Below are 18,121 nucleotides of genomic sequence, written 5' to 3'. Positions count from 1 at the left end.
TGTATGTAAATTATTAAATTTAAAAACTTGTGTTGAAATTAGTTCTGTGAATGATTGTTATTGTACCTGAACTATTACTACACTATAACTATCTAAAACAAATATTTTGAAAACAAGAAGAGTCATGATTAGGTAACAATCAAAAGATAGTAAGTAAGGTAAAGTTTTAATAATTAAGAATGCGGTAATTTTACATTGAGCGTATCTGCTTTTAATTATAATAATGCATTACTACTAATAATAATTTTTTCATTAAAGGTTCTCCATAACATTGTTCACGAAATATCAAAATTAGATGGTATATCCCGAGTTTTATACGACTTGACATCTAAACCACCAGGTACAACCGAATGGGAGTAACTCTACTATCTAATTTTAACCTGATTTCTATGATAGAATCATCTATCCCTAATATAAATCGTATGAAATATGTGGAAATGCTTAAAATATATTTGCTGATTTTAATTTTATAGTTATTAAATAAATGTGCTCTTAAAATATTTTTTTTTTTACTTATTGACCCTGCATTCAACGCTGTTAAGTATGCCTTTTATTAAATGTGATTATTTGAGGCTAAAAGGAATATTTTTTTTGTATAATTATGAAATTAATTTTTTTACTGGTTTTTTAATATGTACTTAGAATTAACCAAGCTACAATCAATAAGGTTAAACGTATAATGGAGACTGAAAAGTTCGTGTTCTCATAATAAAAATCCGTTTTCGCATGAATTAACGATTTTTATATACATGAAAGACCTAACAAGTACATACAAAAATTCGAAATCGTATAATTGTTTAATTTTCTAAACACACATTAAGATGTAGTTAATTATTATATAGAGAATTGAGTAGTATTAAAGATTATAGGAATGAAAAGCATCAATGCAATATACATTTACTTAAATATTGAATGATTATGTCCCCTATTACGACTGCGTCTCACACTGGATGGAATAAACAGGTGGAACTAACTGAAAATTTTTCTGTAAGTATATGACCTGACCCCGCAGGCGTTCTATTGCGTGAAATTATGTGTTTTGAAATGAAAATAAAGTTGAATTTATATTCTGTTAAAAATCATTTATTTGCGATTTTTCTACATTTTTTTCAATGTAGCGTAGCTTGATAAACAACATTTTTTGGAGTAAATGTACAGAGAAGATGGTATTCCAACTTGTGAACACGCCACGTAAAGCCGGCCGTGTGAAAAACATGGCATTTCCAAATTAATGCCACACACTTCTAGCGACTATCCTTGTGTCCTGTTGATTCTCATCGCAAATGCAAATCGTTGGAATTCAAAGGAATTCGTAGAATCAAGCACTCGGCCGGCCAGCTTATATTCGATAACTGCGTCACAATCAGTCGGGTTCCATTGCACAGTTTCGGCGCATGAAGATTGCGAAACATAATAATCACAAATCCAAGTTTTAGACGCCTCCAAAGAATTTTGAAATTCCACTGGATAATTCACGACTTCGTTTTCATTGTCAAGACGATCGATCGATTTGTATGAGCGCAAACCTCCCGGTTTAAGTCAATAACATTGGTATTTTTGGAAACTAAAATTGCGCGTAAACTCAAGAAATCGTAGTTACGATAATTTGGCCAATGTTCCGATAAACATTCGTGATGAGTTCATCTTTCGTGGATGTGAATTGACAAAAGGCAGGTGAAATTGATATCAAACCACCGGAAGTATCAACCGAAATTTGCTCATTTCCAATTCTTAGCGAATACGATGTAAAAAGTCTTGAAGGCTGATATGACGAAATGATCATCGCAAAAAGTTTACGAACTTCAGTGGCATGCGAAGTAGTTATTGCATCTTCCTGGTTTAATTCCAGTGATTATCATGTTTCAACAATTGTAATTGCTGGCATGCTCCTCGAAAAGTTGCACACAGCGTGCCATTTAGAGTACGCAATGACTTAAATGAAATCCAACCGCGTACAATAATCAATAGCAACCGAAGGTAGAAGCAATCGTCGTTTTTAGGGTGGATTGTATAAATTAGTCCTAATGCAGTAGTTAAGAAAGTTAAGTTGATCGGATGCCCTTATATTATTTGGCTATGCTTTCTGCGTAACCATTTGTTCGACGATGTATTCCATGTATAACATTAACACATTTTCGAATAGAGCATTGTTTTCGCAAACGGATCACTGACACAAGTTGAGAAAAACTCGTCAATGTCGATTTCGTTGGCGGTATTTCCGTTGGCTGTATTGTATTCTCTGGGTTGAAGTATACTCTTTGGCCTTCTCCAAATGTACTGCGAGATGCTTAACAGTCGGAAAACGTTCATGAATTACAAAAGTAAACATTGTATCGTACAAAACGCTCCATTGCAGCTCATACATCGAACCATTTGATACTTGCTGATCTTATATCGTTCAAGGCCAATAACCGCCATGATGCTTTCTTTGGTGACGCACTTGCAAACGTATTTGATCGGTTTTACCAAACTGCAATGCTCAACATTGATATGACTTGAATGTTAATTAGACAATAATGGCGAATATGGTACAATCCATGTGTTGTCAACTTCGATATACACTCCTCTAAATTGAATGCTAAATGTTCTGCCATTGTCGTCTGGTGAGCGACGCCGATACGCTTCCGAAATAAAAGCACGTGGATAGTGTTTCGTACATTTATTGTCAGATATACAAACCGAAGTGGGATTGTGGTGTCCGCAAGCTCCATGAACCATATTGGTTTCCACCACTTCGTGCAATTCTGGATCTATCTCTGAATCAGGAATTTCCGCAGAAATAATTTCATAATTGATGTAACCACGATCCATAACTCCGCACGTACGTCATCGTATCCTGCGAGTACTCGTGCATGTGCTTTGAGCTGCCAATGTAATAGTCAGTCTTAAGAAACGATTCAATAGATGAAGAAGTAAAAGCCCACAGTTTCTGGTGCAGTCAATGGAAATTTGCCTTTAAATTGTCTCAAAAATAGTGAAAAAATGCGAAAGCAGTGACAAAATTGCAATTACACCCAACTCTTTTTTTACGCCGTAGATACGTTCCTCAGAAATCCGTGTAAAAAAAGAGCCGTTTCCTATAGTAAAATGGGGGATACGTTTCATGTCATTTGAAATCCGAGTAAGATGAAATAAAGAACTATATTTATTTCAAAAAACCGTGCAAAAATGTTAAAAACTATAAATTTTCAGATATGCATACAAATTGTATGTTCATATGGCATTTTATTGAGCATTAAAACTTAAAATACATAATTCATACAGATGAAAAATTGGTAGATTAAGCGAAAAATAAAAGAAATCTGTTAATCTAGAATTAAGGACAGAAAAATTAGAATAGAAAGAAGGAAAAAATACATAACTACATAGCTACATAATTATTCGTCGCTACTTGATAACAAGCGCAATTGTTTACCACGAACTGGACTAAAGTCGGCATCATCGCTGGAGATATCCATTTCGGCAATGTAAATATCATGCGAACAAGATGTGTAGGTAAGAGTTATCAAATAAGGGGTTTTCCCAGTTACTACCATATATGAATGTTTTCCATTCAGCTTTTTTTTCAACCGTTTAACTTCAAATCCGTGTAAAAAGAAACCGTGTAAACAAAGAATTTGGTGTATTGTAGTGAATAAAAAATTTAGTGAAATTATTTCTGTATAGTGCGTTCAAAAAAAAAATTACGTTAAAAATAGATATATATATATTAATCGGCAAATTTAACTTATGAAAAGGTCGAACCGAGCGGAGCTGGCCCAAATCATAAGAAGGTAAGAGGAGGTAATTAATAACTTGCTGCAGCAAACGGTACAGTTGCAGCGGCACCGTGCGACTTCTTCCTTTTCTTAAAAATGAATTTGGCCATGAAAAGAAAGAGTTATGCAGACGTAAAGGCCATTCAAAAGGCTTTCACTGGCATACTGGCGGCCATACTGACCAACGAGCTAAAACATAAATTCGACATGCGTTTGGACCGGGAAAAAAGCTGTATTGAACAGAAGAAGACTATTTTAAATAAAATAAATTGATTTTGCCGAAAAAAAATTTGTTCTGTTTTATTTCTTAAGTCCTGTATTCTTTGTAACGGACGTTGTATAATAACTAGACTATCAAAGGACACTATAAAATCAAAAGAAGTTCGAAATTAGTAAATCAAATAACATTAAAGTAAGAAATAATCAAATCACTCAAACCAATAATAACTATAGTAGCTATAACCGTCATATAAAATGTTGACTTTTGTTAAACTTTTGTATTTAAAATACGTTTTTATTTTTCAGTGGTTAGAACAAGAATGAGAAAATGTGTAGATACATAAAAGTTCAGTTATAGGAGGACTGCATTTCGCCTCCTCAACGTTCATATGCATGCATATTACAAATCAATAAGATTCATATAATTAATTTAAACTTAGCATTCCTGTCAACTTCTCGTGGCTAGGCTCTGATAAACTTTTCATCAAAATATCAACAATTATGTCACTGCTGCAACAATATTTGAGATCGATGCCGCCTCCTCGATAATTATCCCTTATGTAGTGATATTTTATTTCGATATGTTAAGTTCTTGCGTGAAATGCCGGATTCTTTACAAGATGCATAGCACTGAGGTTATTTCCATTTACTATGATCTTCTTTGGACATTCGATTCTTCGTTTGAATTAGTATTTCGAATCTAATGCTCTTGTTGGCGCACGGTTTCGTAGATAGTCTGCAGTGCAAACAGCCTCTGCCCAAAGAGTTTCGTTTACATACGAACTGACCAGAGAACTTAAAGCATAGAGAAGGTGCAGGTTCGACAGCGAACATTTGTTAGATTTATAGCAGGGACCGTAACTCTTATGACTTTTATCGAAAAAATCAAAAAATAAGAGTTATTTTTGATTTTTATATATTTAGATCAAAAATAAGAGTTATTTTTGATTTTTATATATTTAGATCAAAAATAAAAGTTATATTTGATTTTTATTTTTTATATCAAAAAATAAGAGTTATTTTTGATTTTTATTTTTTTTTATCAGTAATAAAAATCAATTCAAAATTTTTATTTATTTATTTTTTGCTGTTATTATAACCGTACACCTTAGTTTTACTTTAAAGCTTAACAGAGATTAAGAAACATATTATGTCACAAATTTTGAATTGATTTTTATTATTGATTTAAAAATATAAAAATCAAAAATAATCCTTATTTTTTGATCTAAAAAAATAAAAATCAAAAATAACTTTTATTTTTGATCTAAAAAAATAAAAATCAAAAATAACTTTTATTTTTGATCTAAATATATAAAAATCAAAATTTAAAAATCATACAATATTTCGCATATAGTTCACCTAAAAATCATGATGGTGTAATCAAAACTTTTCTACGATGTTCCTTTATGTATGATTTTTTTTATTAAAAATTGTAAAATAACTCTTATTTCCGGTCCCTGATTTATAGTAAGGAATTCACCTCACAACCACAGAATTTACGCTGTGAAATGTTAACATTTTTAACAGTTCTCCACATACTCAACAGAGAACTTGAAGAGAAATAAATATACGTATGTATTTTCGGCATATGATGACGTGGCATGTGTGCTCAAAAAGAGAATATGAAGAGACATATGTAAATATAAATATGTATGCATTCTTCTTATGATACTCCCAACAATAGCATTGTGATATTTTCATGCTTCAATTTTCGCCTTCAACTAGCGAATCGCAATGTATGCAAATATGTATGCTTTTGCGTTTTGCCGTCGACATTTCCATATTGGCATGTAAAAATAATTATAATATGAGTATAATTTTGTATGAATGCATGCATAGTAACATTTATAGTCAATTTGGACTTGCATATTTAATAATTTTATTTGATTTTTACATAATATACTATACTAATAAATATTTTTGTATTATGTTTCTTAATAATAGAAACTGAATTTATCACAACAATATATATGTAAATACATCGTCTATCATATTAGTCTTATTATCATATGAATATATGTATACGCATATGCGCGCATTGATCTGCATGTTCATACATTCATATATACATATGAACCACCAATTGGAAGAAGGGAATAAAAGCCGTTTTTGACGAAATAGATTTTTACTCATATTAGCTTTTTTCAATCGTAAAACTACGCGTCAGGTTGAAAAAAGAAATAAAAAAAGTCAAACGCCATTGTACTCGTAATACTAGCGTCAAAAAAAAAATTTAAGTTGGAAGAAGGAAATAAATCATGAATTGTGTGGCACCCATACATCGAGCTTCTTAGTGACTCCAAGCTTCTTCAAATGGTTTATAACGGTTTGATGACTACTATGCCGGTCTCTTTCGACCAATTCAGCGATTTTATCGCAATTTTCGACGACAGGCCTTCCGGAGCGTGGCGCATCTTCGACCACCTCTACACCAAAACGGAAACGTTGAAACCATCGTTGTGCGGTCGTTATCGGGTCCATAAACTGTACAAATTTTATTGGCGGCTGAGATGCATTTTTGCCTTTATCGTAGTAGTACTGTAAAATATGCCGTATTTTCTCTTTATTTTGCTCCATGTTTGCGACGCTATAACTCACGAACGACTTAAAAGAAACGTCAATCAATCAAACACGTGCTAGCGCGCTTTCCAAAAAGGTATAGCATGACCTGATGCGACGAATAAAACTAAAACTACACGCTTTCAGCGCCAACTAGTGAAAATACCGCAAGACTTTTTTGACAACCATATGTATAAGTTAACACTAAACATATTTACGTTTCTCACCACACATATTTACATTTCTTAATAATTATTATTATTATTATAAGTACGGTTGACAAACAGGTTGGACTAAGAAGATATAGTCTTCCCAATGAGTAATAGTGACTAAACGGAAAAAAATTATATAATAAAATAAAATCCCTTTTTAAAAAACTAAAATAAAAAGTATTTTATTAACTGGCGCCCGACATAAAATCGCGAGAATTTAAATAAAAAAAATGTTTGTGAAAACCCTTGCCTGTAGTGTCCGTCCGCAGGCAACCGCGCGGTAAAGTGTCGCTACCGAATCCCGAGTAGCAAGATATGCAAAAAGGACGAAATTCGAGCGATCGGTGCGGTAAATTAAGAAAAAAAAACAAACAATCATATGATAACACTTATTAAAATTTAAATTGTGAGAAACATTTTTGTGTATAAGAAAACAATCATCAAGCAGCAGAGACAACATTTTAAAATAAATAAAGCACAAATAAAGACAATTTACATTGAGAAATTTAAATTAGGCAACAACAATAACATCAGAAATAGCAACAACGAAACTCATCATCGAAAAAAACAAAATCAGAAACAGCAACAACAAAACTCATCACCAATAACAGCAATAGCATCAGAAACAGCAGCAAGTTATAAAACAATGCAGCAGGTCTACCTAATATTGTAAGTCCTTAATTATTTTAATATTTTAGATGCTATAGCAATAAAAAAAACGTTTCAATAGTAAATAGAGATACCATACCTTTATACTAATTAAATAAGAAATAAAAAAAAATAATAATAATAAATAAATAGAATAAATTATAGTTAACTTTGCGAATCAATATGGCTAACCCTAACAATTTAGTAAGACCACCCCTTCTTAACGTTCCAAATCCCAATTCCCCCCCAAACCATATGTCCGCAGAAGACCTAGAGAACAGAATAGCGTCTTTTTGTGCACAACAGTGTAGAATAGGGTGGGTTGATTCCGGACTTTTTTCGATTCGGGATTTCTAATAGGGCGGAAAAGTTGCCTTAGCATTTCCTGATTCCAATGCAACTTTTTGTTTTGAGATCGGATTGCATCTTCAACCCCAACTCCGGCCTTGGAATTTCGGAAATTCGCCCAAAATCGTGAAATTGTCTACCTAGCGCCTGAAATGCGCATCTCATGGCAAAATGTATAAAACAAAAGTTATTTGTCACGTCATTTGCTACCGAAATGGTATATGTGATCATGGCCGTAGGACGAACCGTTTCCGAGATACGAGCGAAAATGCGGCGCGTCACAGCGCAAGGTGAAAATTGTTGCAGCTCTCAGTTAACCTGTATTGGTCACCCAGAACCCATCGCGTGGAGGTGGCTGCTCTTCGGGTTCCTCCCAAGCTCAACCCAACCAACCAACCATAAGTCAGGCTTGTTTTAGTCTGAATCTGTGTCAAATTTATTGATAAAATCAGATTTTGTACTAAACTTTGGCACTTGTTGCCTAGATTTCAGTGTAGAGCGTATAAAACGATCACGAGATTGAGGGCCAATAACTTTCGAAGATGCCTTTGTCACCAGTATGCCGGTTCTCTCGACTGCCACGGTGTGAGAGGGGAATTCACTAAATTTCCATACCTCTGCAGTGTCTCCCGACAGCCCATTTATGAGTTCTTCGTTAGAAACTGTTTAAGAGTGTTGCTTAAATATGAAAACGGGAGCACAAACCACTTTTATGATCGCCAAAGAAAACGCCAACTTATTTAAAATGAACAATCGTGTTAATTTAATGTTTATTTAATATATGTACAAATGTTTTTTATACAAGCAAACTTTTTTAATGTTATTAAAATGCGGATGCCGACGCTAACCGAATTGGGTGCCCAAAGAATTTTATCGCGCAGGCTCGTCGTCGTATCACGTTAGTATCGACCTGACCTAGCGCACAGGATCGATATACCACGAAGTTAATAAATGGAAGTTGGTGTCGACGTGACTCAACTTGGAAATATGAAAACCGAAAGTTGAATGCTAATGCAGGATTGATCCGATTTAATGTGCGAGAGTTTACTGCAGCGCGAGATCGGTGAACGTATGCTGATATGCGAACTGTATGCAACGAAGTGTCTGCTGTAAATTTTTCCATCCTTTTTGTTGATGAAGTTGATGTATAGGAGTGGTGTGTTATATTGATATTGTTGTGTAGTGGCATCCTGTATTGAATTGCGCTGTAGCATTAGGATGCGCCAGTTTCACCGGGTAGAGGGGGTGGATGCTTAACTCATTTAAACAGAAACTGAACAAAGAACTGGTGGGACAGTCAAAGTAATAGTCTTCCAGTTAATCATATCGTAATAATTATTAGCTTTGAAATTCAGCTTTGACACTTTATTACATCTAACCCTTCCATTTACAGTGTCAGACTCTGCTTCTCTGGCTGCCAGAAGACGGTCAAGGGCCAACTTTCTGACTTCTATCCGTTCGTTAGTCATCATACTAAGGAGAATGTTTTCTGGAAGAGCAAAGAAAGTATTCTATTGAATGGATGAATCGACAACCTTGCGCAGTTTAGCAGGTAAGTATCTCGACCTTTGAATTGCATCGTAGAGATGGCCTGAGCCATCTTTGATTGAACTGTTGAATCTTATTGAGAACCACAAAGGTGAGTAAACTGTAAGTACGTACTTGACCAAAATCTTTATTTCCTTTGTTAATTTGTCAGTAGAAATGTATAATCTCAGAATTCTATTTGCACAGGTGAGCCAGAGAGATTTGCGCATGTTACCTGGATGCATCGAGCTAAATCTGAGGAACATTGACCGGAAATAACAGCTTCTGATATTTTATAGAGATAAGCTTGGTCTGTGCTAAGTTGGGTCGGATTAATAATCTCAGAAGGTAATTGGCAGGATGGAAAACTTTCAAATTTGACAACAGGCAACTTCTCACAATCAGGGAGCAGTTTACCTATGTCGCCAGAGAATGTATTTGGACTCTTTGAGACACCATCTATGTGTTCGAAAAGAAGTTCGTTGAAATGTAGAAGACAAACAACCCACTGTAATGGCCTACCTATTCTTTCTTCTAGTTTCCGAATGATTCCACCTTTCCAACCTGTGTTCGTGTTGGTGCCATCAGCACCGACAACTAGATGTTCCACATCAACTGAATTGTCTTGTAAATGTTGCCATATAGCTTGCGTCTCATCCTCAGCTGACCCGGAAGGAGAGGTGACGTGGCCAAAGTAATGACAACCAGGTTCCGCTATAAGAGAAATATGTTCCTCTTTGACAGTGTCGCGGTAGTACTTTTCACCTTCGCCATATACAGAGTCAATACTTTCGTTGCTTTGGAGCTTAACTCCAACACTTTTTTTTGCCCGACTAATCTTGCATTTGTCAGTGACAAAGCTAGTGATAAAGCTATCAAACCTGCTATTTTGGCATCCAGAAAAGCAGATGAAACAATCAAGGCCGCTGCTCTATCACTTACTCCAAATCTTTGGGCAGCTAAAGCAGTGTGTTCTAATACTAGTGTGCTTTGAATGGTTTTATAGGATGGAAGAGAAAACTCATCATCAGCATCGTTTTTGGAAGAATCCATGTGCGACGCACCTACATTGTTGTCGTCTGTATGAGAGTCTGGGTGATCTGAATGGTCACGTGTTCTAGCTGATACTTTTCTGGTAAGTGTTGATGTTGATTGACGTTTTGAAAGTTTTTCTATACGTTCATTTTTCTTTGTAATATTTTTTGTTTCAGGTAGATCAACACTTCCAATGCGACCAATTCTTCTGGTTCTCTGGTCCAAGAGAAATGGTTGTTCATTGATAGGAACTTTCCTTTCCTTTGGACAAGTGCAAGAAGAAAAATAAATGCATTTACAAGCAGCGATGTCAAATAATTTTCCGGCAGAAGAGACAAATTCGTCTCTTTTGGAGCTCAAACATATTGGGTTCCTTAAAAACATTTGTTTAAGAGTCAGAAATTTCTTATGGTATGTGGTGAGCATTTGTACAACTCTGGTGTGTGAAACTATCGGAATAGATGACTTTTTGAAAGTATTTTCAACCTTTTTTGCAACTATTTCTGTAACCTCTTTACTCCTAGGTTCATAGTTGTCGCCTCGGAGTCGCCTTATACGAAATCTTTCAAACTGATAACACAAAAGAACATCCTGGTAAGTAGGTAACTGGGACTCAGAGAGATTGTACGGATATATGCCAAACACAGGACATTTCTGTCTAAATTTAAATTTAGATACAGACATTTTGAGTTCTGTGTTCTGTTGAGAGAATATAAATGATAGCATTCGGCGAAATCAACGACAAGAGTGAAGGAACTCGATGAAAAAATATTTATGTGGAGACCAGTCCGAACGTGTCGTATGGCGCAGGGAAATGAATGTAAGTGATAGAACTCGGCGAAATCACCGACAAGAGTGAAGGAACTCGATGAAAAAATATTTGTGTGGAGACCTATCCAAACGTGTCCTTTGGCGTAGGTGAATGAATGTGAGTGATAGCACTCGGCGAAATCAACGTCATGAAGTGTGGCCGCAAGCCGATTTTCACCTTGCGCTGTGGCGCGCCGCATTTTCGCTCGTATCTCGGAAACGGTTCGTCCTACGGCCATGATCACATATACCATTTCGGTAGCAAATGACGTGACAAATAACTTTTGTTTTATACATTTTGCAATGAGATGCGTATTTCAGGCGCTAGGTAGACAATTTCACGATTTAAGGCGAATTTCCGAAATTTCAAGGCCGGAGTTGGGGTTGAAGATGCAATCCGATCTCAAAACAAAAAGTTGCATTGGAATCAGGAAATGCTAAGGCAACTTTTCCGCCCTATTGGAAACCCCGAATCGAAAAAAGTCCGGAATCGACCCACCCTATTGCCTACTCAGTCCGAAGTACCACCTGTTGGCAAGAGTAATCCTGCGTTGGATTTCCAGGCTGACATTGTTGGTGGTGTTAATGCTGGTTCCTAAATAGACGAAATAATCGGGTGGTTTTTCGATCCGGAGACAGCCAGGTAGCTTGATGTATCTTCTTATGCTGGAATCTAGTACTACAGATAACCATATTTCGGGCCCCGGCGAAGTCGATCAGCCTCAACCCATTTGGGGATGTTTCCTCGTGGAGGCTGAATTTACCGACCGTAGTGCCAAAGATACCTTCTTTGCCCACCCTGGCGTTGAAGTCGCCAAGCACGATTTTGACATCGTGGCGGGGCATCTCTCATAAGTGCGCTCCAAGCACTCATAAAAAGCATCTTTGGTCACATCGTTCTTCTCTTCCGTCGGGGAGTGGGCGCAAGTCAGCGATATGTTGAAGAACCTCTCTTTGATAGTACTCGGCGACGGATTCTCTCTCCCACCACGAATCCAACACCAAACTTGCGCTCTTTTATATGGCCACTGCAGTAAATGTCACAAGGAGGACATCTACCAGCTGGTCAGCGGCACCTTCCCAATTAAGGGACCGGACATTCCAGGTGCCTTGGACGGAGGACATCTACCAGCTGGGCAGCGGCACCTTCCCAATTAAGGGACCGGACATTCCAGGTGCATGCACTAAAATCATAGTCCTTATTTCGTTTGCCATGGTCGTCATCAAAAGGGGGGTCTCTCATCCGAGGCTGTTTTTTCCTTTTCATTGGGGGTGTTTTTTTACGTGGCGGGCCCCAAACCCAGCGCACAACCCTATGCAGGGGATGTTTCGCCTTCAAACGGATGTTCTTAGGCTACCCAGAGGATAGTTGGTCAAAGACCGGAAGTCGTGAGCTGCTTGAGTCATATGTAAAAGAATCGTTTCTGGCCACTCCCAAGTGAATGGCGATCAGAGAACTTTCCTCACTTGCGTGAACTTCTACACATGACTCCATCCTCCTGCTTTGTGACTTGTATCAATCCTTGTCCCGTCCATCGTGTTTCCTGGACGGCTGTGATGTCAGCCTTTATTTTCGTTAGGACATCAACCAGCTGGGCAGTGGAACCTTCCCAATTAAGGGACCAGGCATTCCAGCTGCATGTCCTCAACTCGTAGTCCTTATTTCGTTTGCCATGGTCGTCATCAAAAGAGGGGTCTCTCAGCCGAGGCTGATTGCTAATTTTCATTGGGGATACTTGGTCAAAGGCCGTAAGTCGTAAACTGCTTGAGCTATATGTAAAAGAATCCTTTCTGGCCCCTCCTAAGTGAATGGCGATCAGAAAACTTCCCTCACTTGCGTATAGTTTCATCACTTAAATCAATATTTATTGGCCCATTTGTTGATTTGCAATTTTTTGACCCATATTACGCACTTTTTCTTTCGCTTCCACACTATTTGTTTCATTGATATTAAATTTATCTGAGTCCACTTGCATCACATTAAAAACGTTTTCAACATTGTCACAAGGAATTTTTCGAATAGAAAGTTCATCACAATTTATTTGTATATCTGCTTGCAAACAAAAATCTTCGCCGATCATCCATTAATTTTGAAGGTACTACCAACTAAAATTGTGTAGCATGGGATGACCGATTCGTTTAATGGTTGCGTTCGAACTGAACTCTTCTTTATTTTCTCTACACTTTCATGTCGCCAGTTACAAGTTTAAAAACTCAGGGTTGCTTATTTGAGTAACATTAAAATAAGGTATAATACAAATTCAATAGTACATCAGGGTTGCTTATTCGAGTAACATTAAAATAAGGTATGATACAAATTCAATAGTACAACAGGATTGCTTATTCGAGTAACATTAAAATAAGGTATGATACAAATTCAATAGTACAACAGGATTGCTTATTCAAGTAACATTAAAATAAGGTAACGATACAACATAATACAGTAACCATATTTATATTGCTACAATTCGGCCGTCCTGACCATGAGATCACCTGATCTCAAGTGACTGACTAGACTTCGCGTCCTTTGAACCATGGTTTTATATTTCCAACTGCCCATACCCCGTGGTATGGGACTCGAGACTGTTGAAACCCGTCGACATCTCTAAGTAAGTAACGATCGTTTCGTAAAACTTTTTCAATACAATACGGTCCCTTAAATTTAGGAATCAGTTTTTTAGACACCCCTACGTGAGAATCGAAATTTTTTATAACCACATAATCTCCCTTTACATATTTTCTTGGCGCTCGCCTTTTTTTATTAACAAATTTTGTATTATACTGTTGCAACTGTTCTTGTTTTACACTTGCCTTCTCACGAATATCACGCAAAATTCGATTTTCACATGACTTATCAACTTCTCTTAAGTTTTCTTTCAGCGAATCAACAACTTCACCTCTTTGACTTACACCGAATAACATTACGCTCGGGTGCTCCCCGGTTGTCCTATGTATCGTGTTATTTAAAGCATGCTCTATACTTTCTATTACCGCATTCAAGTCGTATCGTTTATCTGTGTTTAACATTTTTGATATCATTGGCCCCAAACTCCTATTTACCCGCTCTACCTGACCATTTGCCTGTGGAGAACCTGTAGCGATCTTAATATGCTGAACCGAGTTTTGTTCTAAAAATTCTTTAAATTCACCAGATGAATGAATGAATAGTTAATTGAGGTTATGCACCGCGACCTAGGGTCTATTGTGCCCTACCTTCCTCTGCGAATGGTAGGCACCTTGTCGTGGTGCAGGGGCTTAAACCGCAGCACAGCACGGCATCTCCCATCCGCCAGGGATGATGCTGCTTAGCATCTCCCCTGTGGGATGGCAGAAGCCGCATGTGCGCGGTGACCAAGAGCTACCACCTCCTAATCCAGGGTGTCATGCGACCCGTGCCCATTGGATGATTTGCAGCCAGGAGGTAAATTCGGCTGTATTCGAACGGAGCCTTCCCAACACCGGGCCGCCTTGGGAAGTAACGGTGGCCTTACTGCGTCAAGGGGCTCTGGCGCAGCGGACTCTTCGGATTCCCCTTTCCAAGATTAGACCGGGAGGCCTACAACACGGGCCGAACGGTCGTACGACCAAGATGATTCAACAACAAAACCAAGAAACAACCAAAGAGACAACGGCAACAACTACGGCAACAACAACGGCAACAACCGAATCGACAACAACAACAACAACAACGAAAATCGGAGAAACAAGCAGAAGCAGCGGCAACAGTAGTACCGCAAGCAAGAGTGGCCCAGGAACTAGAAAGAAGTATAGGTTCCTGGATGCCCTGTCGCCTGATGAGCGAGCACTCTTTGAGGAGCACGCACGCGATGATGACGATGCGCCCTCTTGCAGCGGTACACAGCGTAGTGAGTCCACTAGGACCACGGTAAATCGCGCAAATGCTGCCCCCGCAACCCCCTTGAGCAGGATCGACGGCAAAGAGGAGGGTGGTTTCACGAAAGTGGAATCTAGGGGTGAACGCAAACGGAGACGGCAACGAGGGAACATTCCACGTACCCCGGAGCAAGGACAGCCAGGAGGTCATGGCGATCCTCGCAGAGCAGGAATGAGCGGAGCCACTCTTAAGTGGTACCTTAGGTTCCTGGAGGACGGCATGACACCAGAGTCAGCTGAAAAGCGGGCTCTGAGTAGGAGCAGTGGGAACAATCCCTCTGCCAACAACGCACAGCGCACAGGTGCCAACGGTGGATCGGCGGCAACGAGACGCAGAAATCGTAGGCGTCGCCGAGCTCACGCTGCCTCGCTTGAGGGAAGGAGCGAAGCAAAGCCGGCACCCCAGGAGGCACCTAGAATTGAGAAGAGGAAGAGCGGCCAAATCACACCTCAGGAGCCACCCAGACCAAAGAGGGTAAGAGAGGACAAGCCACAGGAGGCCAGTGGAAAGCGCTCCAACCCCAACCAGCAGCCGGTAAGAAATGCAAGCCGCAAATATGCAGAGGCTGTGAGCAGCATTCGGATGGCTGTGCTGCCCCGCAACTACCCGGCGGAGGCCCTGGGGTCCGAACAATTAACGGCTCTCCAGGACTGCATCGTGGATGCCCTATGTGTCGGCAAAGGCTTCACCGGAGCCTTCAACGGCATATTTTTCAAGGGCGGCATGCTGCTGGTTGACTGCCAGGAGGAGAAGTCGGCCACTTGGCTTCAAGAGATCACACCAAAGCTGGAAGGTTGGAAGGGTCCGGCCCTGTGCGTAAGAAGGGGCGACGAGATCCCTCAACTGTACAGCATGGTGGCGTTCTTCCCGAGAAGCGCAGACAAAGGCTACGACACCGCGCTCAATCTGGTAAATAACCAGAATGAAGGTTTAAGTGCCTCGGCGTGGAAGGTCGTAGCTAGTAAAATTGAGGGTTCCGGGTGGAACCTCAATATAACGATTGACGACGAATCCTACAAATACATCCGGCAGAGGGGATTCCGGCTAAATTTCCGCTTCGGGAAAATAATTATGAGGCCATGGAGGCCCAAGACCACGTCGTCAATCCAGGGTGCTACGACAGGGACGACCGAATCAACAGCTCCACCCGAAACCCGCCAAGCAGCGCATGAGGCAACTGCGGCTGTGGTTTCAGGAGAGCAAATGGAGACCCCCAACGAACCCATCCCGGCTGTGCAGTGTGAGACCACCGCCGCGGGTGTAGAAAGCAGCAAGGAGCCCCCCATCGAGCAAGGAGGCACGCTGCCATCAACCCAGGAGCTTCTGGAGGGGCTGGAGATGCAGGTCGAGGAAGAGGTTGTGGACGAAGACCTGTCTCTCACCGAACCGGTCCTATAAGCTCCAGAACCGGCATGGAAGTGGCTCAGGTGAACCTACATCACGCATCGGCGGCCTCGGCAGTCATCGTGAAGAGGTTCATCTCGGATAACCTGAGCATCCTTCTAATCCAGGAGCCCTGGGTTTTCAGAGGAGAGGTAAGAGGCCTCAACACGAGTAATAGCAAGGTAATCTGGGATCTCTCTAGCGAGAGACCCCGTTCCTGTGTAGTCGTTAGAGCCGATATAGACTTTTTCTGTATTTCAGAGTTTCTAACGCAAGATCTGGTGGCTGTGCAGGTGAAGGACAAGGAGGTGTCGGACTTTGTCATGGCGTCCGCGTACTTCCCGGGTGAGACAGCTACGGCACCCCCCCCATCGATACTCAGTTTGGTGGAGTATTGCAGGGCCAACAATCTTCCCCTGACCCTAGGATGCGATGCCAATGCGCATCATACGGAATGGGGTAGTACGGACTGCAACGTGAGGGGTGAGTCACTTCTTGAGTTCATACTTAGTAATAGCATTAGTATAGAGAACGTAGGGTGTGAGCCAACATTCGTAACCAGTGCTCGCAGTGAGGTCCTAGACATCACCCTAAGCAACGACAGCATGACCGGGTTGATCTCACAGTGGCGGGTATCAACAGAGCCCTCAATGTCGGATCACCGGATCATTCGTTTCGTTCTGGGGGTGAGTGTCGGGGACCGACCTCCGATTCGTACCCCGCGTAATACGAACTGGGGTATTTTCGTAGAAACCTTAAGTAACAATATAAGCATAAATGTGGAGGGGCAGACGGATGGCAGGTCGACCACAGATGGACTGGAGAGCAGACTGAGTGCCATAAACCAGTCCATTGTGGACGCCTATCATTGCGCCTGTCCACTAAAAGCGACCACCAGTAAACTTAGCTGCCCCTGGTGGTCCAGTAGACTCTCGGCCCTCAGACTTAAGGTGCGCAGGCTGTTCAATAGAGCCAAGCGCACAGGGGCCTGGGAAGAATACAAACGGCACCTAACAGCCTACAGCAAGGAGATTAGGTCTGCCAAGTTGAACAGTTTCAGGAGATTCTGTGACAGCGTCTCCTCGACCCCAGAGGCAGCTCGACTGCACAAGGCGTTGTCGAAGGGTAAGACGGACACAGTATCGTCCATAAAGAGACAAGACGGGACATATACGACGAGCGCGGGGGAAAGGGCAGAAATTCTCCTACAAACGCACTTCCCGGAGACAGTTCCAGTGAACCAAATTCCAACCTCGGTCACACGTAGGCCGGATCGCTCAGACTGGCTGACTGCAAGGAAGCTTTTCACTGCAGACTCGGTCAGGTGGGCACTGGCCTCCTTTGCAAGCTACAAGTCACCGGGAGTGGACGGCGTCTTCCCGGCCCTGTTGCAGCAGGGTATGGGTATTCTCCTACCACACCTGTTAGGGCTGATGAGGGACAGCCTGGCGTTGTCGTATATCCCTGAGCTATGGAGAACTGCAAAAGTAATTTTCATCCCCAAGATAGGGAGGAGAGACTATTCACTAGCGAAATCGTTCCGGCCTATAAGTCTCACATCCTTTATGTTGAAAGGGATGGAAAAAGTTATAGACAATCATATTAGATCGGAGGCGCTAAGGATCGCACCCCTGCATGCCAGACAACATGCGTACAGAGCGGGCAGATCTACAAACACTGCTCTGTACCAACTCACATCTGAACTGCAGGATTCGCTGGATAATGGC

At 40.4% G+C, this 18,121-nt stretch overlaps 3 protein-coding genes across 5 annotated transcripts in view; all 3 read left to right on the top strand.

Annotated features, from left to right (window-relative positions):
- The window catches only part of LOC105227633 (GMP synthase [glutamine-hydrolyzing]), a 50,976-nt gene extending 50,476 nt beyond the window's left edge, over nucleotides 1-500 (top strand). For all 3 annotated transcript variants that reach the window (XM_049462526.1, XM_049462527.1, XM_049462528.1), the window contains exon 12: nucleotides 259-500. In XM_049462526.1, the coding sequence (XP_049318483.1) occupies nucleotides 259-360 (102 nt within the window). In that variant the 3' untranslated portion in view covers nucleotides 361-500. The remainder of the gene's footprint in view (nucleotides 1-258) is intronic.
- Nucleotides 501-648: 148 nt separating this feature from the next.
- On the top strand, nucleotides 649-17,094 carry LOC125780338 (uncharacterized). The gene is made up of 2 exons (XM_049462538.1): nucleotides 649-16,576; nucleotides 16,656-17,094. Exon 1 carries the CDS (start codon nucleotides 14,412-14,414, stop codon nucleotides 16,407-16,409), a length of 1,998 nt encoding a protein of 665 aa, XP_049318495.1. The 5' UTR covers nucleotides 649-14,411; the 3' UTR covers nucleotides 16,410-16,576; nucleotides 16,656-17,094.
- The window catches only part of LOC125775553 (uncharacterized), a 55,387-nt gene continuing 53,675 nt past the window's right edge, over nucleotides 16,410-18,121 (top strand). The window contains exon 1 of the mRNA XM_049446209.1: nucleotides 16,410-16,877. Coding sequence (XP_049302166.1) covers nucleotides 16,424-16,877 — 454 coding nt within the window. The 5' untranslated portion in view covers nucleotides 16,410-16,423. The remainder of the gene's footprint in view (nucleotides 16,878-18,121) is intronic.

The sequence above is a fragment of the Bactrocera dorsalis genome, chromosome 1, assembly GCF_023373825.1.
Source record: "Bactrocera dorsalis isolate Fly_Bdor chromosome 1, ASM2337382v1, whole genome shotgun sequence".
In the NCBI taxonomy this organism is placed as follows: domain Eukaryota; kingdom Metazoa; phylum Arthropoda; class Insecta; order Diptera; family Tephritidae; genus Bactrocera; species Bactrocera dorsalis.
The sequence above is the reverse complement of the archived record's forward strand: the minus strand, read 5'-3'. Positions and strand labels throughout refer to the sequence as shown.

What these genes read in the sequence shown, in the direction of transcription:
- LOC125780338 (XM_049462538.1), top strand. Translation starts at nt 14,412, where the DNA reads ATGATGCTGCTTAGCATCTCCCCTGTGGGATGGCAGAAGCCGCATGTG.